We start from the raw sequence: 23,290 nt of genomic DNA on the forward strand, positions 1-23,290 counted from the left end.
CTGATTGTACAATCTCAGGAATCAGCCAATCAGCCCATCCGGTGACCCCTCTGGCCCCTCCCCCGGATCTCACACACTGGAAAGGGAGACATCAGACCACGTGGCCGAGCGCCATAGAGACCCCACCCACTGCCACACCCCTTTAGCAAGCCAGCTCCGCCCCCTGTATGCCCAGGTGCCGCGCCCCCTCTGTGTCCGAGATGCTTCCCGATAATGGGCGGGGTCGGCCTCCCCCGTTTCCTAGAGACAGGACACGCCTCCCTACGCTCTCTCCTCTTCCCTCCGACGCTCGGCGTTCTCCCCGCCTCTGATTGGCGGAGGCGCTTGGACAGCGGTGACTCTGGCCCCGCCCTCCGCTCTCCGCCGAACATCCGGGTCCTGCGGCGGCTCGGCCGCTGGGTGAGTTCTCTTAAAGGGGCCGCTGTGCCCGACTCTTCCGGGTGGGGTGGAGGGGGTGTGTAGGTCCGGGGGGGGGGGTGAGGGGAGGGCTCCGGTTACACTGTCTGTGTACAGAGGTATGAACTGTGCAGTGCCCTTCACTGAGGATGGAAAATAGTATATAATGGGGGTACACCCCTCACTGGGGGTATATAATGGGGGTACACCCCTCACTGGGGGTATATAATGGGGGTACACCCTCACTGGGGGGTATATAATGGGGGTACACCCCTCACTGGGGGGTATATAATGGGGGTACACCCCTCACTGGGGGTATATAATGGAGGTACACCCCTCACTGGGGGTATATAATGGGGGAACACCCCTCACTGGGGGTATATAATGGGGGTACACCCCTCACTGGGGGTATATAATGGGGGTACACCCCTCACTGGGGTATATAATGGAGGTACACCCCTCACTGGGGGTATATAATGGGGGTACACCCCTCACTGGGGGTAGATAATGGGGGACCACCCCTCACTGGGGGTATATAATGGGGTACACCCCTCACTGGGGGGTATATAATGGGGGTACACCCTCACTGGGGGTATATAATGGGGGTACACCCCTCACTGGGGGTATATAATGGGGGTACACCCCTCACTGGGGGTATATAATGGGGGAACACCCCTCACTGGGGGTATATAATGGGGGTACACCCCTCACTGGGGGTATATAATGGGGGTACACCCCTCACTGGGGGTATATAATGGGGGTACACCCTCACTGGGGTATATAATGGAGGTACACCCCTCACTGGGGGTATATAATGGGGGTACACCCCTCACTGGGGGTAGATAATGGGGGACCACCCCTCACTGGGGGTATATAATGGGGTACACCCCTCACTGGGGGGTATATAATGGGGGTACACCCTCACTGGGGGTATATAATGGGGGTACACCCCTCACTGGGGGTATATAATAGGGGTACACCCCTCGCTGGGGGTATATAATGGGGGAACACCCCTCACTGGGGGTATATAATGGGGGTACACCCTCACTGGGGGTATATAATGGAGGTACACCCTCACTGGGGGTATATAATGGGGGTACACCCCTCACTGGGGGTATATAATGGGGGTACACCCTCACTGAGAGTATATAATGGGGGTACACCCCTCACTGGGGGTATATAATGGAGGTACACCCCTCACTGGGGGTATATAATGGGGGTACACCCCTCGCTGGGGGTATATAATGGGGGAACACCCCTCACTGGGGGTATATAATGGGGGTACACCCCTCACTGGGGGTATATAATGGGGGTACACCCCTCGCTGGGGGTATATAATGGAGGTACACCCTCACTGGGGGTATATAATGGGGGTACACCCCTCACTGGGGGTATATAATGGGGGTACACCCCTCACTGGGGGTATAATGGGGGTACACCCCTCACTGGGGGTATATAATGGGGGTACACCCCTCACTGGGGGTATATAATGGAGGTACACCCCTCACTGGGGGTATATAATGGGGGTACACCCTCACTGGGGGTATATAATGGGGGTACACCCCTCACTGGGGGTATATAATGGGGGTACACCCCTCACTGGGGGTATATAATGGAGGTACACCCTCACTGGGGGTATATAATGGGGGTACACCCCTCACTGGGGGTATATAATGGGGGTACACCCCTCACTGGGGGTATAATGGGGGTACACCCCTCACTGGGGGTATATAATGGGGGTACACCCCTCACTGGGGGTATATAATGGAGGTACACCCCTCACTGGGGGTATATAATGGGGGTACACCCTCACTGGGGGTATATAATGGGGGTACACCCCTCACTGGGGGTATATAATGGGGGTACACCCCTCACTGGGGGTATATAATGGGGGTACACCCCTCACTGGGGGTATATAATGGGGGAACACTCCTCACTGGGGGTATATAATGGGGGTACACCCCTCACTGGGGGTATATAATGGAGGTACACCCCTCACTGGGGGGTATATAATGGAGGTACACCCCCTCACTGGGGGTATATAATGGGGGTACACCCCTCACTGGGGGTATATAATGGGGTACACCCTCACTGGGGGTATATAATGGGGGTACACCCCCTCACTGGGGGTATATAATGGGGTACACCCTCACTGGGGGGTATATAATGGAGGTACACCCCTCACTGGGGGTATATAATGGGGTACACCCTCACTGGGGGTATATAATGGGGGTACACCCCTCACTGGGGTATATAATGGAGGTACACCCCTCACTGGGGGTATATAATGGGGGTACACCCCTCACTGGGGGTAGATAATGGGGGACCACCCCTCACTGGGGGTATATAATGGGGTACACCCCTCACTGGGGGGTATATAATGGGGGTACACCCTCACTGGGGGTATATAATGGGGGTACACCCCTCACTGGGGGTATATAATAGGGGTACACCCCTCGCTGGGGGTATATAATGGGGGAACACCCCTCACTGGGGGTATATAATGGGGGTACACCCTCACTGGGGGTATATAATGGAGGTACACCCTCACTGGGGGTATATAATGGGGGTACACCCCTCACTGGGGGTATATAATGGGGGTACACCCTCACTGAGAGTATATAATGGGGGTACACCCCTCACTGGGGGTATATAATGGAGGTACACCCCTCACTGGGGGTATATAATGGGGGTACACCCCTCGCTGGGGGTATATAATGGGGGAACACCCCTCACTGGGGGTATATAATGGGGGTACACCCTCACTGGGGGTATATAATGGGGGTACACCCTCACTGGGGGTATATAATGGGGGTACACCCCTCACTGGGGGTATATAATGGGGGTACACCCTCACTGAGAGTATATAATGGGGTACACCCCTCACTGGGGGTATATAATGGGGGTACACCCCTCGCTGGGGGTATATAATGGAGGTACACCCTCACTGGGGGTATATAATGGGGGTACACCCCTCACTGGGGGTATATAATGGGGGTACACCCCTCACTGGGGGTATAATGGGGGTACACCCCTCACTGGGGGTATATAATGGGGGTACACCCCTCACTGGGGGTATATAATGGAGGTACACCCCTCACTGGGGGTATATAATGGGGGTACACCCTCACTGGGGGTATATAATGGGGGTACACCCTCACTGAGAGTATATAATGGGGGTACACCCTCACTGAGAGTATATAATGGGGGTACACCCCTCACTGGGGGTATATAATGGAGGTACACCCTCACTGGGGGTATATAATGGGGGTACACCCTCACTGGGGGTATATAATGGAGGTACACCCTCACTGGGGATATATAATGGGGGAACACCCCTCACTGGGGGTATATAATGGAGGTACACCCTCACTGGGGGTATATAATGGGGGAACACCCCTCACTGGGGGTATATAATGGGGGTACACCCCTCACTGGGGGTATATAATGGGGGTACACCCCTCGCTGGGGGTATATAATGGAGGTACACCCCTCACTGGGGGTATATAATGGAGGTACACCCTCACTGGGGGTATATAATGGAGGTACACCCCTCACTGGGGGTATATAATGGGGGTACACCCCTCACTGGGGGTATATAATGGAGGTACACCCCTCACTGGGGGTATATAATGGGGGTACACCCCTCACTGGGGGTATATAATGGGGGTATATCCTCACTGGGGGTATATAATGGAGACACACCCTCACTGGGGGGTATATAATGGGGGTACACCCCTCACTGGGGGTATATAATGGAGGTACACCCCTCACTGTGGGTATATAATGGAGACACACCCTCACTGGGGGTATATAATGGAGACACACCCTCACTGGTGGTATATAATGGGGGTACACCCTCACTGGGGGTATATAATGGAGGTACACCCCTCACTGGGGGGTATATAATGGAGGTACACCCCTCACTGGGGGGTATATAATGGAGGTACACCCCTCACTGGGGGTATATAATGGAGGTACACCCCTCACTGGGGGTATATAATGGAGGTACACCCCTCACTGGGGGTATATAATGGAGGTACACCCCTCACTGGGGGTATATAATGGAGGTACACCCTCACTGGGGGGTATATAATGGAGGTACACCCCTCACTGGGGGTATATAATGGAGGTACACCCCTCACTGGGGGTATATAATGGAGGTACACCCCTCACTGGGGGTATATAATGGAGGTACACCCCTCACTGGGGGTAAATAAACAGAAAGAGATTACAGCTGCAATGCTCCCCCCGCAGTACCCCCTTTTCACCACAAGATGTCCTCACTCCTATGGATTGAATGGCTGCCTTTATAAAATACTTTGCACGGCTCTTCGTCCAATGAGACGCTGTGTACAGGGAGGGGAAGTACCCAGGTGCTCTGAGGAATGGGCCAATCAAACGCTCCTTTCTCTCCTGTGCATAAATATGGCCACCTGATGGCGCTGGAGACCATAGGAAATAAACACACCTTGGTGAGAAGAGATACAATGTATCCTCCTACAGAATCGGCAAACAAATGTAACGGTTGCTATTCCCGGCTTCTCACTGATTGGCTGCTTTCCTCCAGAGTTCTACAAAACTGTTACATTGTATCTTTTCTTACCTAGATGTATTTATTTATTGGGATCCTCGGCTCCATCTAGTGGCCATAAGGCGGTATTACTCCGGAGTCACACTATGTTCATTATAAATGGACTTAAACATTTGATTTAGCATCAGATCGAATGTTTAAAAAAAAAAAAAAAAAAAATCAGATCGAATGTAAATACAATTTCCATTTTTTATATAAATAGACCCTCTAGCGTCTAACCTGCGGCCTTTTCTCGCTCTCTTCTCCCTCCTTCAGGCAGCCATGGCGGAGAAGAATCCTGAAGATCCTGCGCAGGACAGGGATCCGTCCAAACTGGAAGCGTCTCACTGCACGTCCACCGCGGCCAAGAACCTCGCCATCCTGAAAGAGCGCTCCTTCGACATTACCTTCGACGTGGGAGACGAATACGAGATCATCGAGACCATCGGCACTGGAGCTTACGGCGTGGTGTCGTCCGCTCGCAGGAAGGGCTCTGGTAATCGTGTTTATATACTGTGTGTAATATACAGCGGAACTTCGGATTACGAGGATAATAATCCGTCCCAGGAGAATGCTCGTAATCCAAAGCGCTCTCATATCAAAGCGAGTTTCCCCATAGAAGTCACTGGGGTAGATTCAAGTAGGGGCGCGCAAAACTGCGTTTGCGTAACATAAGAAATTTACGTTACACCTCCGCAAGTTTTACTGGCAAGTGCTTGATTCACAAAGCACTTGCCGGTAAAGTTGCAGAGGCGTAGCGTAAAAGAGGCCGGCGTAAGCGCACGTAATTTAAATGATCCCGTAGGGGGCGTGGATCATTTAAATTAGGCGCGTTCCCCTGCCGAACGTAGTGCGCATGCTCCGTTGGGAAACTTTCCCGATGTGCATTGCGGTAAATGACGTCGCAAGGACGTCATTTGCTTCAACGTGAACGTAAATGGCGTCCAGCGCCATTCACGATTCACTTACGCAAACAACGTAATTTTCAAAAATCGCGACGCGGGAACGACGGGTATACTTAGCATTGGCTGCCCCTGCTAATAGCATGGGCAGCCTTACGCAGAAACCGACGAACGCAAACGACGTAAAATGCGAACGCCGGGCGGGCGTACGGTTGTGAATCGGCGTTAGTATGCAATTTGCATACTCTACGCTGACCACTACGGGAACGCCACCTAGCGGCCATCGTAAGAATTCAGCCTACGATACGACGGCATAAGAGCCTTATGCCAGTCATATCTTAGGCTGCAGTCGGCGTAACGAGGTTCCTGAATCAGGAGCAGTCGATACGCCGGCGCAACTAAGCAATTGCGCTGCGTAACTATGGATACGCAGACGCAATTGCTTACTGAATCTAGCCCAATGGAAACGAAAATAATTTGTTCCGAATTGACTTCAACGGCATGCAATACCGCATGTGGCCAGAGGTGGGGGGGGGGCGCCAAAAAGCCTCGGAAAGGCCAGAGGACAGCTCGGGCTGAACTCGGAAAGGCTTAGGAATGGAGTATTTCTGAGTTTTTCCGAACGCCTCTGCTCGGCTCCGGCGCACCCCCACCTCAGGCCAAACGGGGTACTGCACAGTGCTGTGGCTTGAATTCTGCTAGTTTCCACAGTGTGTGGCCCGGATTCACAAAGCACTTACGCCGACGTATCTCCAGACACGCCGCGTAAGTGCAAATATGCGCCGTCGTATCTGTGCGCCGGACCCACAAACTAAGATACGCCTAAAAACAGGCTTTATCCGACCGACGTAACTTGTCGGCGTAGAGTGGGCGCATATTTACGCTGGACGCATTTGGCGCTCCCATTGATTTTCTATTCAAATATGCAAATGAGGGAGATACGCCGATTCACGAACGTACGTGCGCCCGACGCAGTGCGCGTAAAATCATACGTCCGGCGTAAAGTTAAGCCCCATAAAGGAGGTGTAACTCGGCAGCATCCATGCAAAGGGAACACAAGCCGACGTATTTTACGTAGGATGTGAATATGGCTGGGCATAGGTTACATTCACGCCGTAGGCAGTGATCCGGCGTATCTTAGGCAGTTGTCCGGACGTGAGTCTGAGCATGCGCACTGGGATGCGTCCAGGGGACGGTGCATGCGCCGTTCGTTATTCGTATCTGTCTGAGACTCAGCTATCATTTGCATGGGGTCACGCCTCATTTGCATGGCTCACGCCCACTTCCACTTACGCCGACTTACGCCTAAGAAACCCAGCGCAGATTTGGGAGGAAGTGCTTTGTGAATTCCTTGCTTTCCTCTCTGCGCTGCGTCGGCGTAGCGTAAAGAAGATACGCTACGGCGGCATAAATGTGCGCCGCTGTCTGTGAATCCGGGCCTGTGTGTATTGGGTCCAATTTGGACATTTTCACTTAGGGGTGTACTCACTTTTGTTGCCAGCAGTTTAGTTTTCAGTGTGTTGAGTTATTTTGAGGGGACGGTGAATGTACACCGTTATACAAGCTGTACACCCACTACACAACATTGTAGATACAAAGTGTCATTTCTTCAGTGTTGTCACAGAAATGTGACTGAGGGGTGTTCTGACTTTTGTGACATACTGTGTGTATATATTATATGGTATATATGTTCCTGTTCCTCTGCAGGTCAGAAGGTCGCCATTAAGAAGATCCCCAACGCCTTCGATGTGGTGACGCACGCCAAGCGGACGTTACGAGAACTGAAGATTCTGAAGCACTTCAAACACGACAACGTCATCGCCATCAAAGACATCCTGAAGCCCTCGGTGCCGTACTCCGAGTTCAAATCTGTGTAAGAACCGCGCATTTCTTTTCCTTCTCCTGCGGTGGGGAGGGGGGGACAGAGAGATCTCCATTCCTAGGTGAGGGGGGATAGAGAGATCTCCATTCCTAGGTGAGGGGGGATAGAGAGCTCTCCATTCCTGGGTGAGGGGGGATAGAGAGATCTCCATTCCTAGGTGAGGGGGGATAGAGAGATCTCCATTCCTAGGTGAGGGGGGATAGAGAGCTCTCCATTCCTAGGTGAGGGGGGATAGAGAGATCTGCATTCCTAGGTGAGGGGGGATAGAGAGATCTCCATTCCTAGGTGAGGGGGGATAGAGAGCACTTCATTCCTAGGTTAGGGGGGATAGAGAGCTCTCCATTCCTAGGTTAGGGGGGATAGAGAGCTCTCCATTCCTAGGTTAGGGGGGATAGAGAGCTCTCCATTCCTAGGTCAGGGGGGATAGAGAGATCTCCATTCCTAGGTGAGGGGGGTAGAGAGCTCTCCATTCCTAGGTGAGGGGGTATAGAGAGCTCTCCATTCCTAGGTCAGGGGGGATATAGAGATCTCCATTCCTAAGTGAGGGGGGGATAGAGAGCTCTTCATTCCTAGGTGAGGGGGGGATTGAGAGCTCTTCATTCCTAGGTGAGGGGGGGATAGAGAGCTCTCCATTCCTATCGTGACTGCGACATTACGGCGGACATATCGGACACTTTTGACGCTATTTTGGGACCCTTGTAATTTATACAGCGAACAGTGCTAAAAAATAAATGCACTGATTACTGTGTAAATGACACTGGTCAGTGAAGGGGTTACCCACTTGGGGGCGAGGAAGGGGGTTAAGTGTGTCCTAGGGAGTGTTTCTAACTGTGTAGGGGATGGGATACCAGTGACACGACACTAATCACCGCTCCCGATGACAGGGAGCAGTAGATCAGTGTCGTGTCACAATGCAGAACAAGGAAATGCTTTGTTTACACCGGCATCCCCCCGTTCTGCCGCTCCGTGACCTATTTTTACTGCTTTTAATAGTATTTTTTTTTTTTTTCTGATCTTCAGATACGTGGTGCTGGATCTCATGGAGAGTGATCTTCACCAGATCATCCACTCCTCGCAGCCGCTGACGTTGGAACACGCCCGGTACTTCCTGTACCAGCTGCTGAGGGGTCTAAAATACATCCACTCGGCAAACGTTCTCCACCGCGACCTGAAGCCAAGTAACCTTCTGATCAATGAGAACTGTGAGCTGAAGGTTGGCGACTTCGGCATGGCCCGAGGACTTTGCACCAAGCCCGACGAGTACAAATACTTCATGACGGAGTACGTGGCCACCCGCTGGTACCGCGCCCCGGAGCTCATGCTGTCGCTCCACGAGTACACTCAGGCCATCGACATGTGGTCCGTGGGCTGCATCTTTGCCGAAATGCTGGGCCGCAAACAGATCTTCCCCGGCAAGAACTATATCCACCAGCTTCAGCTCATCATGACGGTGCTTGGAACGCCCTCCAGCCAGGTGATCCGCGCCATCGGGGCGGAGAGGGTCCGAGCCTACATCCAGAGCTTGCCCTCTCGCCAGCCGGTACCCTGGACGAGCCTGTACCCTCAAGGAGACAGGAAGTCCTTGGATCTGCTCTCCAAAATGTTGAGGTTTGACCCGCGTGAGCGCATATCCGTGTGCGAAGCCCTGCGGCACCCTTTCCTATCCAAGTACCACGACCCGGACGACGAGCCGGAATGTGTGCCAGCGTTCGACTTTGACTTTGACAAGCAGATCCTGACCAAAGAGAAGATCAAAGAGGCCATCGTGGCGGAGATAGACGGCTTCCACCAGAGGAGAGAGGGCATCCGACGGCAGATCAGCTTCAAACCCGTCCTGAAACCAGCAGATGAGGGCCCGGTGAGCGACCACGTCATTCGCTCAGATGACTTCCAGTCACCGCCGCTCCCGCCGCCCCCTCAAGGGTTTGATGTGGATATGCCAAGTGCCAACTCTGCCAGGGAAAGAGGTGATTTCCCCATGGAGTCGCCACGAGCGCCCGTCAAGCCGGAGACCATCGACCTGACCTCTCCCTCGGAGATTGAAGATATTGTGCCAACGAGAGAAAGTACGGAGGTGAAAGAGGAGGCGCCAGTGATTAAGACTGATCCCGAGCCAGTGCCAAAGAGAGAGGGCGCCATTTCTGACGACACCAAGGCGGCGCTGAAAGCTGCTCTGCTGAAGTCGGCCCTGCGCAACAAATCCAAAGGTGAGCTAAAGGCTTTTCAAGTGTCTGACCTGCTTCTCTTTGCGCTACATTCAAATGCACAATGCAGTGTTTGTAAACAAAGCCCATCCACACAAGCCTGTACACTATTAGCTAGATTCATAAAGAGTTAGGCCGGCGTATCAGTAGATACGCCGACCTAACTCGGAATCTGCGCCGTCCTAAGTTTAAGTGTATTCTCAAACAGCGATACACTTAAACCTATCTAAGATCTTAGGGTGCAATATTTAGGCTGGCCGCTAGGTGGCGCTTCCATTGAGTTCGGCGTAGAATATGTAAATCACTAGATACGCCTATTCACGAACGTATGTGCGCCCGTCGCAGTAAAGTTACGCCGTTTCCGTAAGAGATAGGCCGCCTAAAGATAAAGCTGCCCCTAGGAGGCGTAGTCAATGTTAAGTATGGCCGTCGTTCCCGCGTCGAAATTTGAAAATTTTACGTTGTTTGCGTAAGTCGTCCATGAATAGGGCTGAACGTAATTTACGTCCACGTCGAAACCAAAACGTCCTTGCGGCGTACTTTGCCGCAATGCACACTTGGATATGTACACGGACGGCGCATGCGCCGTTCGTAAAAAACGTCAATCATGTCGGGTCACAGTTAATCTACATAAAACACGCCCCCCCACATCCTCATTTGAATTCGGCGCGCTTACGCTGGCCTATTCACGCTACGCCGCCGTAACTTAGCAGGCAAGTGCTTTGTGAATACAGTACTTGCCTAGCTAACTTACGGCGGCGTAGTGTAAATACGATACGCTACGCCGCCGGAAAGATGCGGCGGGCTGTCTGAATCCAGCTATATGTTTAAATGTCAAATGCAGTGTTTGTAAACACTCAGTGGATCGTTGGAGGTGAGTCTTGTGCGTGCGATCAGGGGAGGTGAGTCCTGTGCGTGCGATCAGGGGAGGTGAGTCCTGTGCGAGCGATCAGGGGAGGTGAGTCTTGTGCGAGCGATCGGTGGACGTGAGTATTGTGCTTGTGATCGGGGGGGGGGGTGAATCCTGTGCGTGCGATTGGGGGAGGTGAGTCCTGTGCGTGCGATTGGGGGAGGTGAGTCCTATGCCTGCCACCGGTGGAGGTGAGTCCTGTGTGTGGGATCAGGGAGGTGAGTCCTGTGCGTGCGATTGGGGGAGGTGAGTCCTGTGCGTGCGATTGGGGGAGGTGAGTCTTGTGCGTGCGATTGGGGGAGGTGAGTCTTGTGCGTGCGATCGGGGGAAGCGAGTCTTGTGCGTGCGATCGGGGGAAGCAAGTCTTGTGCGTGCGATTGGGGGAGGTGAGTCCTGTGTGTGCCATCGGTGGAGGTGAGTTCTGTGCGTGCGATTGGGGGAGGTGAGTCCTGTGCGTGCGATTGGGGGAGGTGAGTCCTGTGCGTCCGATTGGGGGAGGTGAGTCTTGTGCGTGCGATTGGGAGAGGTGAGTACTGTGCGTGCGATTGGGGGAGGTGAGTCTTGTGCTTGCAATCGGCGGAGGTGAGTCTTGGTCGTGCGATCAGGGGAGGTGAGTCCTGTGCGTGCGATTGGGGGAGGTGAGTCCTGTGCGTGCGATTGGGGGAGGTGAGTCTTGTGCGTGCAATCGGCGGAGGTGAGTCTTGGTCGTGCGATCAGGGGAGGTGAGTCCTGTGCGTGCGATTGGGGGAGGTGAGTCTTGTGCGTGCGATTGGGGGAGGTGAGTCTTGTGCTTGCAATCGGCGGAGGTGAGTCTTGTGCGTGCGATTGGGGGAGGTGAGTCCTGTGCGTGCGATTGGGGGAGGTGAGTACTGTGCGTGCGATTGGGGGAGGTGAGTACTGTGCGTGCGATTGGGGGAGGTGAGTACTGTGCGTGCGATTGGGGGAGGTGAGTACTGTGCGTGCGATTGGGGGAGGTGAGTCTTGTGCTTGCAATCGGCGGAGGTGAGTCTTGGTCGTGCGATCAGGGGAGGTGAGTCCTGTGCATGCGATCGGTGGAGGTGAGTCCTGTGCATGCGATCGTCGAGGTGAGTCCTGTGCGTACGATCGGTTGAGGCAAGTCCTGCGCCTGCCATCGGTGGAGGTGAGTGCTGTGCGTACGATTGGGAGAGGTGAGTCTTGTGCTTACAATCGGGGGAGGTGAGTCTTGTGCTTGCAATCGGTGGAGGTGAGTCATGTGCGTGCGATCGGGGGAGGCGAGTCTTGTGCGTGCGATCGGGGGAAGCGAGTCTTGTGCGTGCGATCGGGGGAAGCGAGTCTTGTGCGTGCGATCGGGGGAAGCGAGTCTTGTGCGTGCGATCGGGGGAGGCGAGTCTTGTGCGTGCGATCGGGGGAAGCGAGTCTTGTGCGTGCGATTGGGGGAGGTGAGTCCTGTGCGTGCGATTGGGGGAGGTGAGTCCTGTGCGTGCGATTGGGGGAGGTGAGTCCTGTGTGTGCCATCGGTGGAGGTGAGTCCTGTGCGTGCGATTGGGGGAGGTGAGTCCTGTGCGTGCGATTGGGGGAGGTGAGTCCTGTGCGTGCGATTGGGGGAGGTGAGTCCTGTGTGTGCCATCGGTGGAGGTGAGTCCTGTGCGTGCGATTGGGGGAGGTGAGTCCTGTGCGTGCGATTGGGGGAGGTGAGTCCTGTGCGTGCGATTGGGGGAGGTGAGTCCTGTGCGTGCGATTGGGGGAGGTGAGTCCTGTGCGTGCGATTGGGGGAGGTGAGTACTGTGCGTACGATCGGGGGAGGCGAGTCCTGTGCCTGCTATCGGTGGAGGTGAGTCTTGTGCTTGCAATCGGCGGAGGTGAGTCTTGGTCGTGCGATCGGTTGAGGCAAGTCCTGCGCCTGCCATCGGTGGAGGTGAGTCCTGTGCGTACGATTGGGGGTAGTGAGTCCTGTGCGTACGATCGGGAGAGGTGAGTCTTGTGCTTGCAATCGGTGGAGGTGAGTCATGTGCGTGCGATTGGGGGAGGTGAGCCATGTGCGTGATCATTTGTGGTGAGACAGTGGCAGAACTACCAGGGTTGCAAAGGTCACACTTGCGACCGGCCCTGGTCTATCACCCCAAGATGGCAGGAAAGGGTCCCACTGCTGGACCATAAAAAAGGGCCACTGGATCAGTGAGAAGGGGCCTGTGCCCAGAGGAAAGGGCCCCAGGATCATTGGGTCAGGAGGCCCTTCATGGTTTCTTGCACCAGGGCCCCGGAGGTTCTGGATGAAGCCCCGCCTACTAGAAGCCCCCCAATGATAAGGGCACAAACCCCAATCCTTTATCTTTACACCAATAATGTAATCCTCTGTTGTTCCTAATTCTTGTCCTCGTGTCTCTCCCGTAGACGCCCCCAGTTCCATTCCTGAGACCCCGGAATTAAAGAAGCCAATCACGGCACAGGAGCGACAGCGTGAAAGGGAGGAGAAGAGGAGGCGGCGTCAGGAGCGCGCCCGGGAGAAGGAAAAGAAGCAGAAAGAGAAGGAGCGGCGTGAGAAAGCGGACGGATTCGGCGGGTTGATTTTGAGCGAAAATGACAAGAACCTTTTGGAGCGGTGGACGCGGATGATCGACCACACGCAGCAACAGCCGCTTCCCCAGCAGGCCCCGCCTCCCACCAACCCAACGCCAACCGTGCCAAAACCAGCTCCCTGTCCAGACATGGGCACCATGACTCCGCCCCTTCCCCAACAGACAGTGTTTGGCATGGCCAATCTCAATCCAGTTCCTGAGGTCCGATGCCAGCAGAACGGAACCATCTCGGCTCCCGTTGTCGCACCAAATATCCAGTTTATTCCAAGGTGCCTGAACCCCTGCCCTGTGCCCAACCTGCTCCATTATGTGCCACCCACCCCAGCACCCTTCCAGATTGCCCCTGTGGTGCTGGCTCCCCAAGTGAAGCCGGTGGCTCCTCCAATCGCCAGCCAGCTTCCCCCAGATGTCAAATTTCTTTCCAGCGGGCACGTTCTGCCCGGGGCTTTCTCTGCTCAGGCCAGAATCAACCCAACATGGAGCAGAGGAGGGCACCAGGAAAGCTGGCCAGCGGCCGACGCGGGAGACGGGAAGCGGAATTCCGTCACTGTGGATCCAGCGCTCTTCCTACGCAACCCCACTGACATCGCGCAACCGACGCAAGTCCCCGGAATAACGTTCCCCGGTGGGGTGGATTGTCGCCTTCAAGAGGAGCCCAAACCCCAAGATCTGATACCTCTCCGACCCACCACCTTCAACGCAGCCGACCCCTCCACCTCCACCTCTCCAGATATCAACCTGGTGACCCAACAGTTCTCAAAGTCTCAGGTAGGAGCGTCAACCACTACGCCCCTCAGAACCCTAAACCCAAGAAATGCCGTATAGTCAAGACCAGGCCACTTCTGATACTTTTACAAATCGGTATTATTTACGCCCAAACATTATATAGATCTTTTTTTAACCACTTAAAGCGGTGTTTCACCCTAAAATACAAGTTTCTAGCATGCCATCAAGCATACTAGCGCGAGATACAGTATGCCTTTCTTTTTTTTTTTTTTGAGCCGTACTCAGTTTACTGCCGTAGTGAAGTTTCAGACTCCCCGCGGGGAATGGGTGTTCCTATGCAGAGGGAAGATGATTGACGGCCGGCTCTGGCGCGTCACGCTTCCCGAAGATAGCCGAAATAGGACTTGCCTCTTCACGGCGCTATACGGCGCCTGCGCACAGACATCGGAGCTGACTGCGCAGGCGCCGTGAAGAGCCAAGTCCTATTTCGGCTATCTTCGGGAAGCGTGACGCGCCATTGCCGGCCGTCAATCATCTTCCCTCTGCATAGGAACACCCATTCCCCGCGGGGAGTCTGAAACTTCACTACGGCAGTAAACTGTGAGTACGGCGCCAAAAAATAAAATAAAGGCGTACTGTAGATTGCGCTAGTATGCTTGATGGCATGCTAGAAAAAAAAAAAAATTTAGGGTGAACCCCCGCTTTAAGACCCGGCCTTTAGGCAGCTAAAGGACTTGGCCAGGTTTTGCGATTCGGCACTGCGTCGCTTTAACAGACAATTGCGCGGTCGTGCGACGTGGCTCCCAAACAAAATCGACGTCCTTTTTTCCCCACAAATAGAGCTTTCTATTGGTGGTATTTGATCACCTCTGCGGTTTTTATTTTTTGCGCTATAAACAAAAATAGAGCGACGATTTTGAAAAAAAATCAGTGGCCCAGATTCAGTAAGCAATTGCGCCTGCGTAACCATAGGTTACGCAGCGCAATTACTTACTTGCGCCGGCGTTACGAATGCTCCTGATTCAGGAACATCGTAACGCCGACTGCAGCCTAAAATCTGCGTGGCATAAGGCTCTTATGCCACGCTGATTTTAGGCTGCATTCTTGCGTTGGCCGCTAGGGGGCGCTCCCATTGTGGTCAGCGTATAGTATGCAAATTGCATACTAACACCGATTCACAAAGTTGCGCGGGCCCTGCGTACACAAGTTACGGATTTTCCGTACGGCGTCTTTAGTGTAAGTCTGCCCCTTCTAATAGTAGGGGCAGCCAATGCTAATGTATACCGCCCTTCCCGCGTCGCGACGTTCAAATTTTACGTCGTTTGCGTAAGTGATTCGTGAATGGCGCTGGACGCCATTCACGTTCACTTTGAAGCAAATGACGTCCTTGCGCTCGGCGCGGGAGCGCGCCTAATTTAAATGATTCCCGCCCCCGGCGGGATCATTTACATTGCGCGTGCTTACGCCGGGCAATTTTGCCGGCGCGCCCTCGCAATTTACGGAGCTACTGCTCCGTGAATCGAGGGCAGCGCAAAATATTTGCGTGGGCGCAGGGCAAAATCGTAGCCCTGTGCCTCCGCAAATAAAACGCAAATGTACCTGAATCTGGGCAAATATTTTTTACTTTTTGCTCTAATAAATATCCCCCAAAAAATATATAAAAACTTATTTTTTCCTCAGTTTAGGCCGATACGTATTCTTCTACCTATTTTTGGTAAAAAAAAATCGCAATAAGCGTTTATCGGTTGGTTTGCGCAAAATTTATAGCGTTTACAAAATAGGGGATAGTTTTATTGCATTTTTATTAATTATTATTTTTTTACTACTAATGGCGGCGATCAGCGTTTTTTTTTCGTGACTGCGACATTATGGCGGACACTTCGGACAATTTTGACACATTTTTGGGACCATTGTCATTTACACAGCAAAAAAATGCTATAAAAATGCATTTATTGTGAAAATGACAATTGCAGTTTGGGAGTTAACCACTAGAGGTCGCTGAATGGGTTAAATGTGACCTCATATGTGTTTCTAACTGTAGGGGGGTGTGGCTGTAGGTGTGACGTCATCGGTCCCGGAGCTTCGGACTGGGCACTAGCAGAGGACGTACCTGTACGTGCTTGTGCCCAGCCGTGCCATTCTGCCGACGTAAATGTGCGGGAGGCGGTCCTTAAGTGGTTAAACAGAGGCCCTAGAGCCGGGGTCTGAAACTGGCGGCCCCCCAGCAATGCCGAAACTACAAATCCCATCATGCCTCTGCCTGTGGGAGGAGTCATGTTTGTAACTGTCAGCCTTGCAATGCCTCATGGGACGTGTAGTTTCGCAACAGCCGGAGGGACGCCAGTTTGAGCCCCCGGCCCTAGAGAATAAAACAGGGGGCGTTGCAATTGTTTTAGGTCATGTGATATTTGCGCAGAAGTTTTTTTTTTTTAACACAATTTTTTATCTACTGATCTTTCCCTGAACACTCCCAGGTGGAGGATGTCCTGCCCCCCGTCTTCTCTGTCACACCAAAAGGAAGTGGCGCTGGGTACGGATTGGGCTTCGATCTTGAGGAGTTTCTGAACCAGTCCTTCGATATGGCATCGGAGAGCCGCGAGAGGTAAGAGGGCTTGGAAGGGATCAGGGGTTCCCCCTTCATCAGGGCTCAGTCCTCTTCAATGGATTCATCTTCAGCAGGGCTTGGTACTGGTCGGTGGGTCCCCCTTTATCAGTGCTTGGTACTGTCCAGTGGGTCCCCCTTTCATTAGAGCTTGGTACTGTCTAGTGGGTCCCACTTTATCAATGCTTGGTACTATCCAGTGGGTCTCCCTTTTATTAGCATTTGGTACTGTCCAGTGGGTCCCCCTTTTATCAGGGCTTGGTACTGTTCAGTGGGTCCCCCTTTCATTAGAATTTGGTACTGTCCAGTGGGTCCCCTTTATCAGGGCTTAGTACTTTCTAGTGGGTCCCCCTTTCATTAGAGCTTGGTACTGTCCAGTGGGTCCCCCTTTATCAGGGCTTGGTACTGTCCAGTGGGTCCCCCTTTATCAGGGCTTGGTACTGTCCAGTGGGTCCCCCTTTATCAGGCCTTGGTGCTGTCCAGTGGGTCCCCCTTTATCAGGGCTTGGTGCTGTCCAGTGGGTCCCCCTTTATCAGGGCTTGGTACTGTTTGGTGGGTCCCCCTTTATCAGGGCTTGGTACTGTCCAGTGGGTCCCCCTTTATCAGGGCTTGGTACTGTCCAGTGGGTCCCTGTTATTATATAATGTGACATGTCGGGGATTTATTCATCCACATTTGTGGGCCTGTTTCTTGACACCGCGTCTCTCTTTCTTTCAGCCTGGTAGACTCCGCCCCTCTTTCAGCATCACTCTTAGCCGATTGGCTGGAGGTTCATCGCATGAATCCCGCAGACCTGACCGCCCTCCAGGAAGACCTGCAGCTGGGATCTCCCATGATCCTCTCCGACATTCCCGACCTCCAAGACAGCTGAGGACACGCAGGACGGAGGTCTCCGTGGGGGGGACAGAACCTTATCCTGTGTGTCTCTGAAATGAGAACTGTCTGATCTGCTCCTGGCTGCCAGTCAGATCGATGAGCACTGACCATAGGGGGACTCGGTGGCGTAGCGTGGGTTGTCAGCGCCCGGGGCAAGGCTCCATTCCCCCAATCACAGGGCGCCTGTGACAGAACATGGCGGCCGAAGCATGGAGACACAGGAAGGAGCCGGGGGACACACACTGGTGCGGGATTTCTCCCCCAAAATGTTGCGCTTGGGGCCATGGCCCCCCTCGCACCCCCCACGCTATGCCACTGGGGGGACTTAAAGGGCAACTTGCACTTATTAAAATAAGGGATGGCTAAAGACGAGAAGGAACCGGTCATCAACGCCCAACTGAAATCCCTCACCTTTCTTTTCTCTTCATAGTCCTGGAGGGCCTCCTGTGAGCTTGTTGGGCCCCTCGGCACCACCCCGGTGGCACCACCCTGAGCCCTTCCCTCCTGTAGGGTAACCTAGGTACTTCCACATCCCACCCGTATTAAAAAGCTGCTCCTCCCCCACTACAAGCCTGATTTCAGCTGGTATTTCTCTGGGCAACACCCCGGCAGTTCTTCTCCCAGACACTCTCTTGGTAGGTGAGGGCCCCGTAGTCTCCAGGAGCCAGATCTAGATCGTTATTGGAGGTCTAGGCTTGTGTACAGACTGCATGGAAAGACAATAGAGGATGAAATAGGATGAGGATCAGGAGCCCACCCGTCGTCTCGCACACTCCGGTTAGGTATCACTTGGGTCGGCTCTTCTGCCATAGGAGACCCGGGACCTGTGTGGGCGGGTCAGCCGCGTGAGCACCTGTCATTTACACATGTTGGAGCTTCACTGGGGGCCCTATAGAGGAAGAGACCTACACAGGTGACCACGTCTGAGTGACAGGTCCCCTTCGATATCTTATGACCAAGGTGCGCTGAGCCACCTGAACCAATGAACACGGAACAAAGGCCTTCGAAACTTCTCAACGTGCCGAAAAATCTGAATGTGAGGAATTTTCCACCTACCTGAAAAGCCCCCCACACTCTGTCCTGAATAATCCCCATAATTAGGTGGATTCAGAGAGACTTAGGCCGGCGTATCAGTAGATTTAGCCCTGCCCCCCCCCCTGCTGTCTCCTTACAGGCTGTGATTGACAACAGCAGGAGCCAATGGCTGCCTCCATGTCCAGTAAGGAGGGAGAAAGCCGCGGCTCTCAGGCACAGCACTGGATTGAGATCGGGCTCAGGTAAGTATTTGGGGAGCTGAACACACATTTTTTTTTTTTTTTTCTATCTTAATGCAGAGAATGAATAAAAAAACCTTTACAGACACTTTAATGGTTGGGGGGGGGGTCGGTGGATCAGTTGCCTATTTTTACCAGCCTCAAGTATAAACCAGGCCGAAAACTACAGCGCTGCTCCTGCTTCTGACGCTGCGATGTCTTCAGTTTATTGTTAATAAAATTTATATTTATTTATCTTTTTGTGAAATTTTTTTTTTTTCAAGAAATATCAGTGGGATGTATATCCACTTAAGCCCCGGACCAATATGCTGGCTAAAGACCCAAGGTGTTTTTACAGTTCGGGACTGCGTCGCTTTAACAGACAATTGCGCGGTCGTGCGACGTGGCTCCCAAACAAAATTGGCGTCCTTTTTTCCCCACAAATAGAGCTTTCTTTTGGTGGTATTTGATCACATCTGCGGTTTTTAGTTGTTGCGCTATAAACAAAAATAGAGCGACAATTTTGAAAAAAATGCAATATTTTTTACTTTTTGCTATAAAAAATATCCCCCAAAAACATATATAATTTTTTTTTTTTCCTCAGTTTAAGCCGATACGTATTCTTCTACATATTGTTGGTAAAAAAAATCACAATAATCGTTTATCGGTTGGTTTGCGCAAAATTTATAGCGTTTACAAAATAGGGGATAGTTTTATTATTATTTTTTTTATTACTACTAATGGCGGCGAGCAGCGATTTTTTTCGTGACTGCGACATTATGGCGGACACTTCGGCCAATTTTGACACATTTTTGGGACCATTGTCATTTTCACAGCAAAAAATGCATTTAAATTGCATTGTTTATTGTGAAAATGACAGTTGCAGTTTGGGAGTTAACCACAGGGGGCGCTGTAGGAGTTAGGGTTCACTGTGTGAGTGTTTACAACTGTAGGGGGGTGTGGCTGTAGGTGTGATGTCATCGATCGTGTCTCCCCTATAAAGGGGATGACGCGATCGATACGCCGCCACAGTGAAGCACGTGGAACCCGTGTTTACACATGGCTCTCCCCGTTCTTCAGCTCCGGGGAGCGATCGCCGCACTCGAGCGGCGATCGGGTCCACGGGACCCGCGGTCCCGGAGCTTCGGACCGGGTCGTGGGAGCGCGCCCGCAACCCAGGGCTGGGTACAAGTACAGGACGTATATATACGTGCTTGTGCCCAGCCGTGCCATTCTGCCGACGTATATGTGCAGGAGGCGGTCCTTAAGTGGATATTGGCACGTACATTATCTCACAAAAGTAAGTACACCCCTCACATTTCTGTAAATATTTTTCTTGTATCTTTTCATGTGACAACACTGAAGAAATGACACTTTGGCCCGGATTCACAAAGCACTTACGCCAACGTATCTCCAGATACGCCGCATAAGTGTAAGTATGCGCCTTTGTATCTGTGCGCCGTGCCCATAAACCAAGATACGCCTGAAAATAGGCTTGCTACGACCGACGTAACTTTCCTACGCTGGGGATTTTCATTCGTGTTTACAAATTTCCGAATTTACAAAATGTAGGGGGACATTGTCACGGGCATGAGATCACGGCGAGTCTTGGTGTCATCGTATGACGTCATCCTAGAACAAGAGCCACCCGCTCCTCTGGCATTTGTCTATATGGTGGCCTACCTGAGGATTGTTGCTGATCATGTCCATCCCTTTATGACGTCAGTGTCCCCATCTTCTGATGGCTCCTCCCAGCAGGATAATGGGCCAGATTCTCCAATATTCTGCGGCAGCATCGCGTAAGCTATTTACACCACGCCGCCGCAACTTACTGGAGCAAGTGCCGTATTCCTCAAACACTTGCTCCGTAGTTTGCGGAGGCGTAGTGTAAAAGGCCCGGCGTATCCCCGCGTATTTCAAAGGGGGCGGCTTATATTCAAATTAAGCGCGCCCCCGTTTCGATCGAACTGCGCATGCGCCGGGCTAAAAATAGCCCAGTGCGCATGCTCCAGTTCTCGGCGGAAAACGTCAATGACGCCGACGTGTGCGTCATTGACGTAAAGTCGTATTCAAGAACGACTTAGGAAAACGACGTACCCGACGGGAAAAGACGACGCGGACCCGACGCCATACTTTACATGGCATACGTGGGACTGGCGTAAGGTTACCCCCTCGTATAGCAGGGGTAACCTTCCGCTTACGCAAACGACGGTTACGCGACACGATTTCGTTCGGGAATCGGCGTATCAGGCTCATTTGCATAAACAAATGAGACCTGAACGTAAACGCCACCTAGCGGCCGGTAGGGAAATTACATTTAAGATCCGACAGTGTAAGTGACTTACACATGTCGGATCTTCAGCGTATCTATGCGAAAATGATTCTAAGAATCACTCGCATAGATACGCGGGCCAAAAAAGAGAGATACGATGGAGTATCCTGAGATACTCCGTCGTAACTCTTCTGAGAATCTGGCCCTATGTCACCATGTCACAAATCTCCAATCATCTCACCCCTGGACAATGAGGTCCCTGTCCTCCAATGGCCTCCACACTCACCACATCTCATCCAATAGAGACCCTTTGGGATGTGGTGGAGCGCAGTGGGCGGCTGGTGATCAAAATGTTTTAGGGGGGCAAACAAACTGAAAAAAAAAAAAAAAAGTCAAAAGCAGCCACTGTGCCCATCAAACGCAGCTACTGTGCCCATCAAACGCAGCCACTGTGCCCATCAAACGCAGCCACTGTGCCATCAAACGCAACCACTGTGCCCATCAAACACAGCCACTGTGCCCATCAAACGCAGCCACTGTGCCCATCAAACACAGCTACTGTGCCCATCAAACGCAGCCACTGTGCCCATTAAACGCAGCCACTGTGCCCATCAAACGCAGCTACTGTGCCCATCAAACACAGCTACTGTGCCATCAAACGCAGCCACTGTGCCATCAAACGCAGCCACTGTAACATCAAATGCAGCCACTGTGCCATCAAACGCAGCCACTGTGCCATCAAACACAGCTACTGTGCCATCAAACGCAGCCACTGTAACATCAAATGCAGACACTGTGCCCATCAAACGCAGCCACTGTGCCATCAAACGCAACCACTGTGCCGATCAATTGCCACCACTGTGCTATCAAACGCAGCCACTGTGCCCATCAAACACAGCTACTGTGCCATCAAACGCAGCCACTGTAACATCAAATGCAGCCACTGTGCCATCAAACGCAGCCACTGTGCCATCAAACACAGCTACTGTGCCATCAAACGCAGCCACTGTAACATCAAATGCAGACACTGTGCCCATCAAACGCAGCCACTGTAACATCAAACGCTGCCACTGTGCCGATCAATTGCCACCACTGTGCCATCAAACGCAACCACTGTGCCATTAAACAGCCACTGTAACATCAAACACAGCCACTGTGCCCATCAAACGCAGCCACTGTGCCCATCAAACGCAGCCACTGTGCCCATCAAACGCAGCCGCTGTGCCCATCAAACGCAACCACTGTGCCATCAAACGCAACCACTGTGCCCATCAAACGCAGCCACTGTGCCCATCAAACGCAGCCACTGTGCCCATCAAACGCAGCCACTGTGCCCATCAAACGCAACCACTGTGGCATCAAACGCAGCCACTGTGCCCATCAAACGCAGCCACTGTGCCCATCAATTGCCACCACTGTGCCCATCAAACACAGCCACTGTAACATCAAACACAGCTACTGTGCCATCAAACGCAACCACTGTGCCCATCAAACACAGCCACAGTAACATCAAACGCAACCACTGTGCCCATCAAACGCAGCCACTGTGCCCATCAAACGCAGTCACTGTGCCCATCAAACGCAACCACTGTGCCCATCAAACGCAGCCACTGTGCCATCAAACAGCCACTGTGCCCATCAAACGCAGCCACTGTGCCCATCAAACGCAGTCACTGTGCCCATCAAACACAACCACTGTGCCCATCAAACACAGCCACTGTGCTCATCAAACGCAGCCACTGTGCCCATCAAACGCAGCCGCTGTGCCCATCAAACGCAACCACTGTGCCATCAAACGCAACCACTGTGCCCATCAAACGCAACCACTGTGCCCATCAAACGCAACCACTGTGCCATCAATTGCTACAACTGTGCCCATCAAACACAGCTACTGTACCCATCAAACGCAGCCACTGTGCCCATCAAATGCAGCCACTGTGCCCATCAAACGCAGCCACTGTGCCCATCAAACGCAGCCACTGTGCCATCAAACGCAGCCACTGTGCCCATCAATTGCCACCATATGTATAATAATTGTACAGTGTATGGTCAGCACTCGTAGGTAACAGACTGATTGAATAATACAGGATGGGATATGGATTATCAGTGAATTATTGGAAAGACCGATTGATCGAT

The 23,290-nt window shown here is 52.7% G+C and overlaps 1 protein-coding gene across 1 annotated transcript; it reads left to right on the top strand.

Annotated features, from left to right (window-relative positions):
- The first annotated feature begins 207 nt into the window (after nt 1-207).
- MAPK7 (mitogen-activated protein kinase 7) lies at nt 208-18,945 on the top strand. The gene is made up of 7 exons (XM_040355988.1): nt 208-399; nt 5,246-5,465; nt 7,579-7,744; nt 8,774-9,960; nt 13,241-14,193; nt 16,626-16,753; nt 17,471-18,945. Exons 1-7 carry the CDS (start codon nt 214-216, stop codon nt 17,622-17,624), a joined length of 2,994 nt encoding a protein of 997 aa, XP_040211922.1. The 5' UTR covers nt 208-213; the 3' UTR covers nt 17,625-18,945.
- Nucleotides 18,946-23,290: the final 4,345 nt, after the last annotated feature.

The sequence above is a fragment of the Rana temporaria genome, chromosome 6 (genome assembly GCF_905171775.1).
Source record: "Rana temporaria chromosome 6, aRanTem1.1, whole genome shotgun sequence".
Taxonomy (NCBI): Eukaryota; Metazoa; Chordata; class Amphibia; order Anura; family Ranidae; genus Rana; species Rana temporaria.

Bases quoted from the DNA above. Each gene is read 5' to 3' on its own strand.
- MAPK7 (XM_040355988.1), top strand. From the start codon at position 214: ATGGGCGGGGTCGGCCTCCCCCGTTTCCTAGAGACAGGACACGCCTCC. The intron at 14,194-16,625 runs GTAGGAGCGTCA...GAACACTCCCAG, and splicing joins AACAGTTCTCAAAGTCTCAG to GTGGAGGATGTCCTGCCCCC. The intron at 16,754-17,470 runs GTAAGAGGGCTT...TCTTTCTTTCAG, and splicing joins GCATCGGAGAGCCGCGAGAG to CCTGGTAGACTCCGCCCCTC.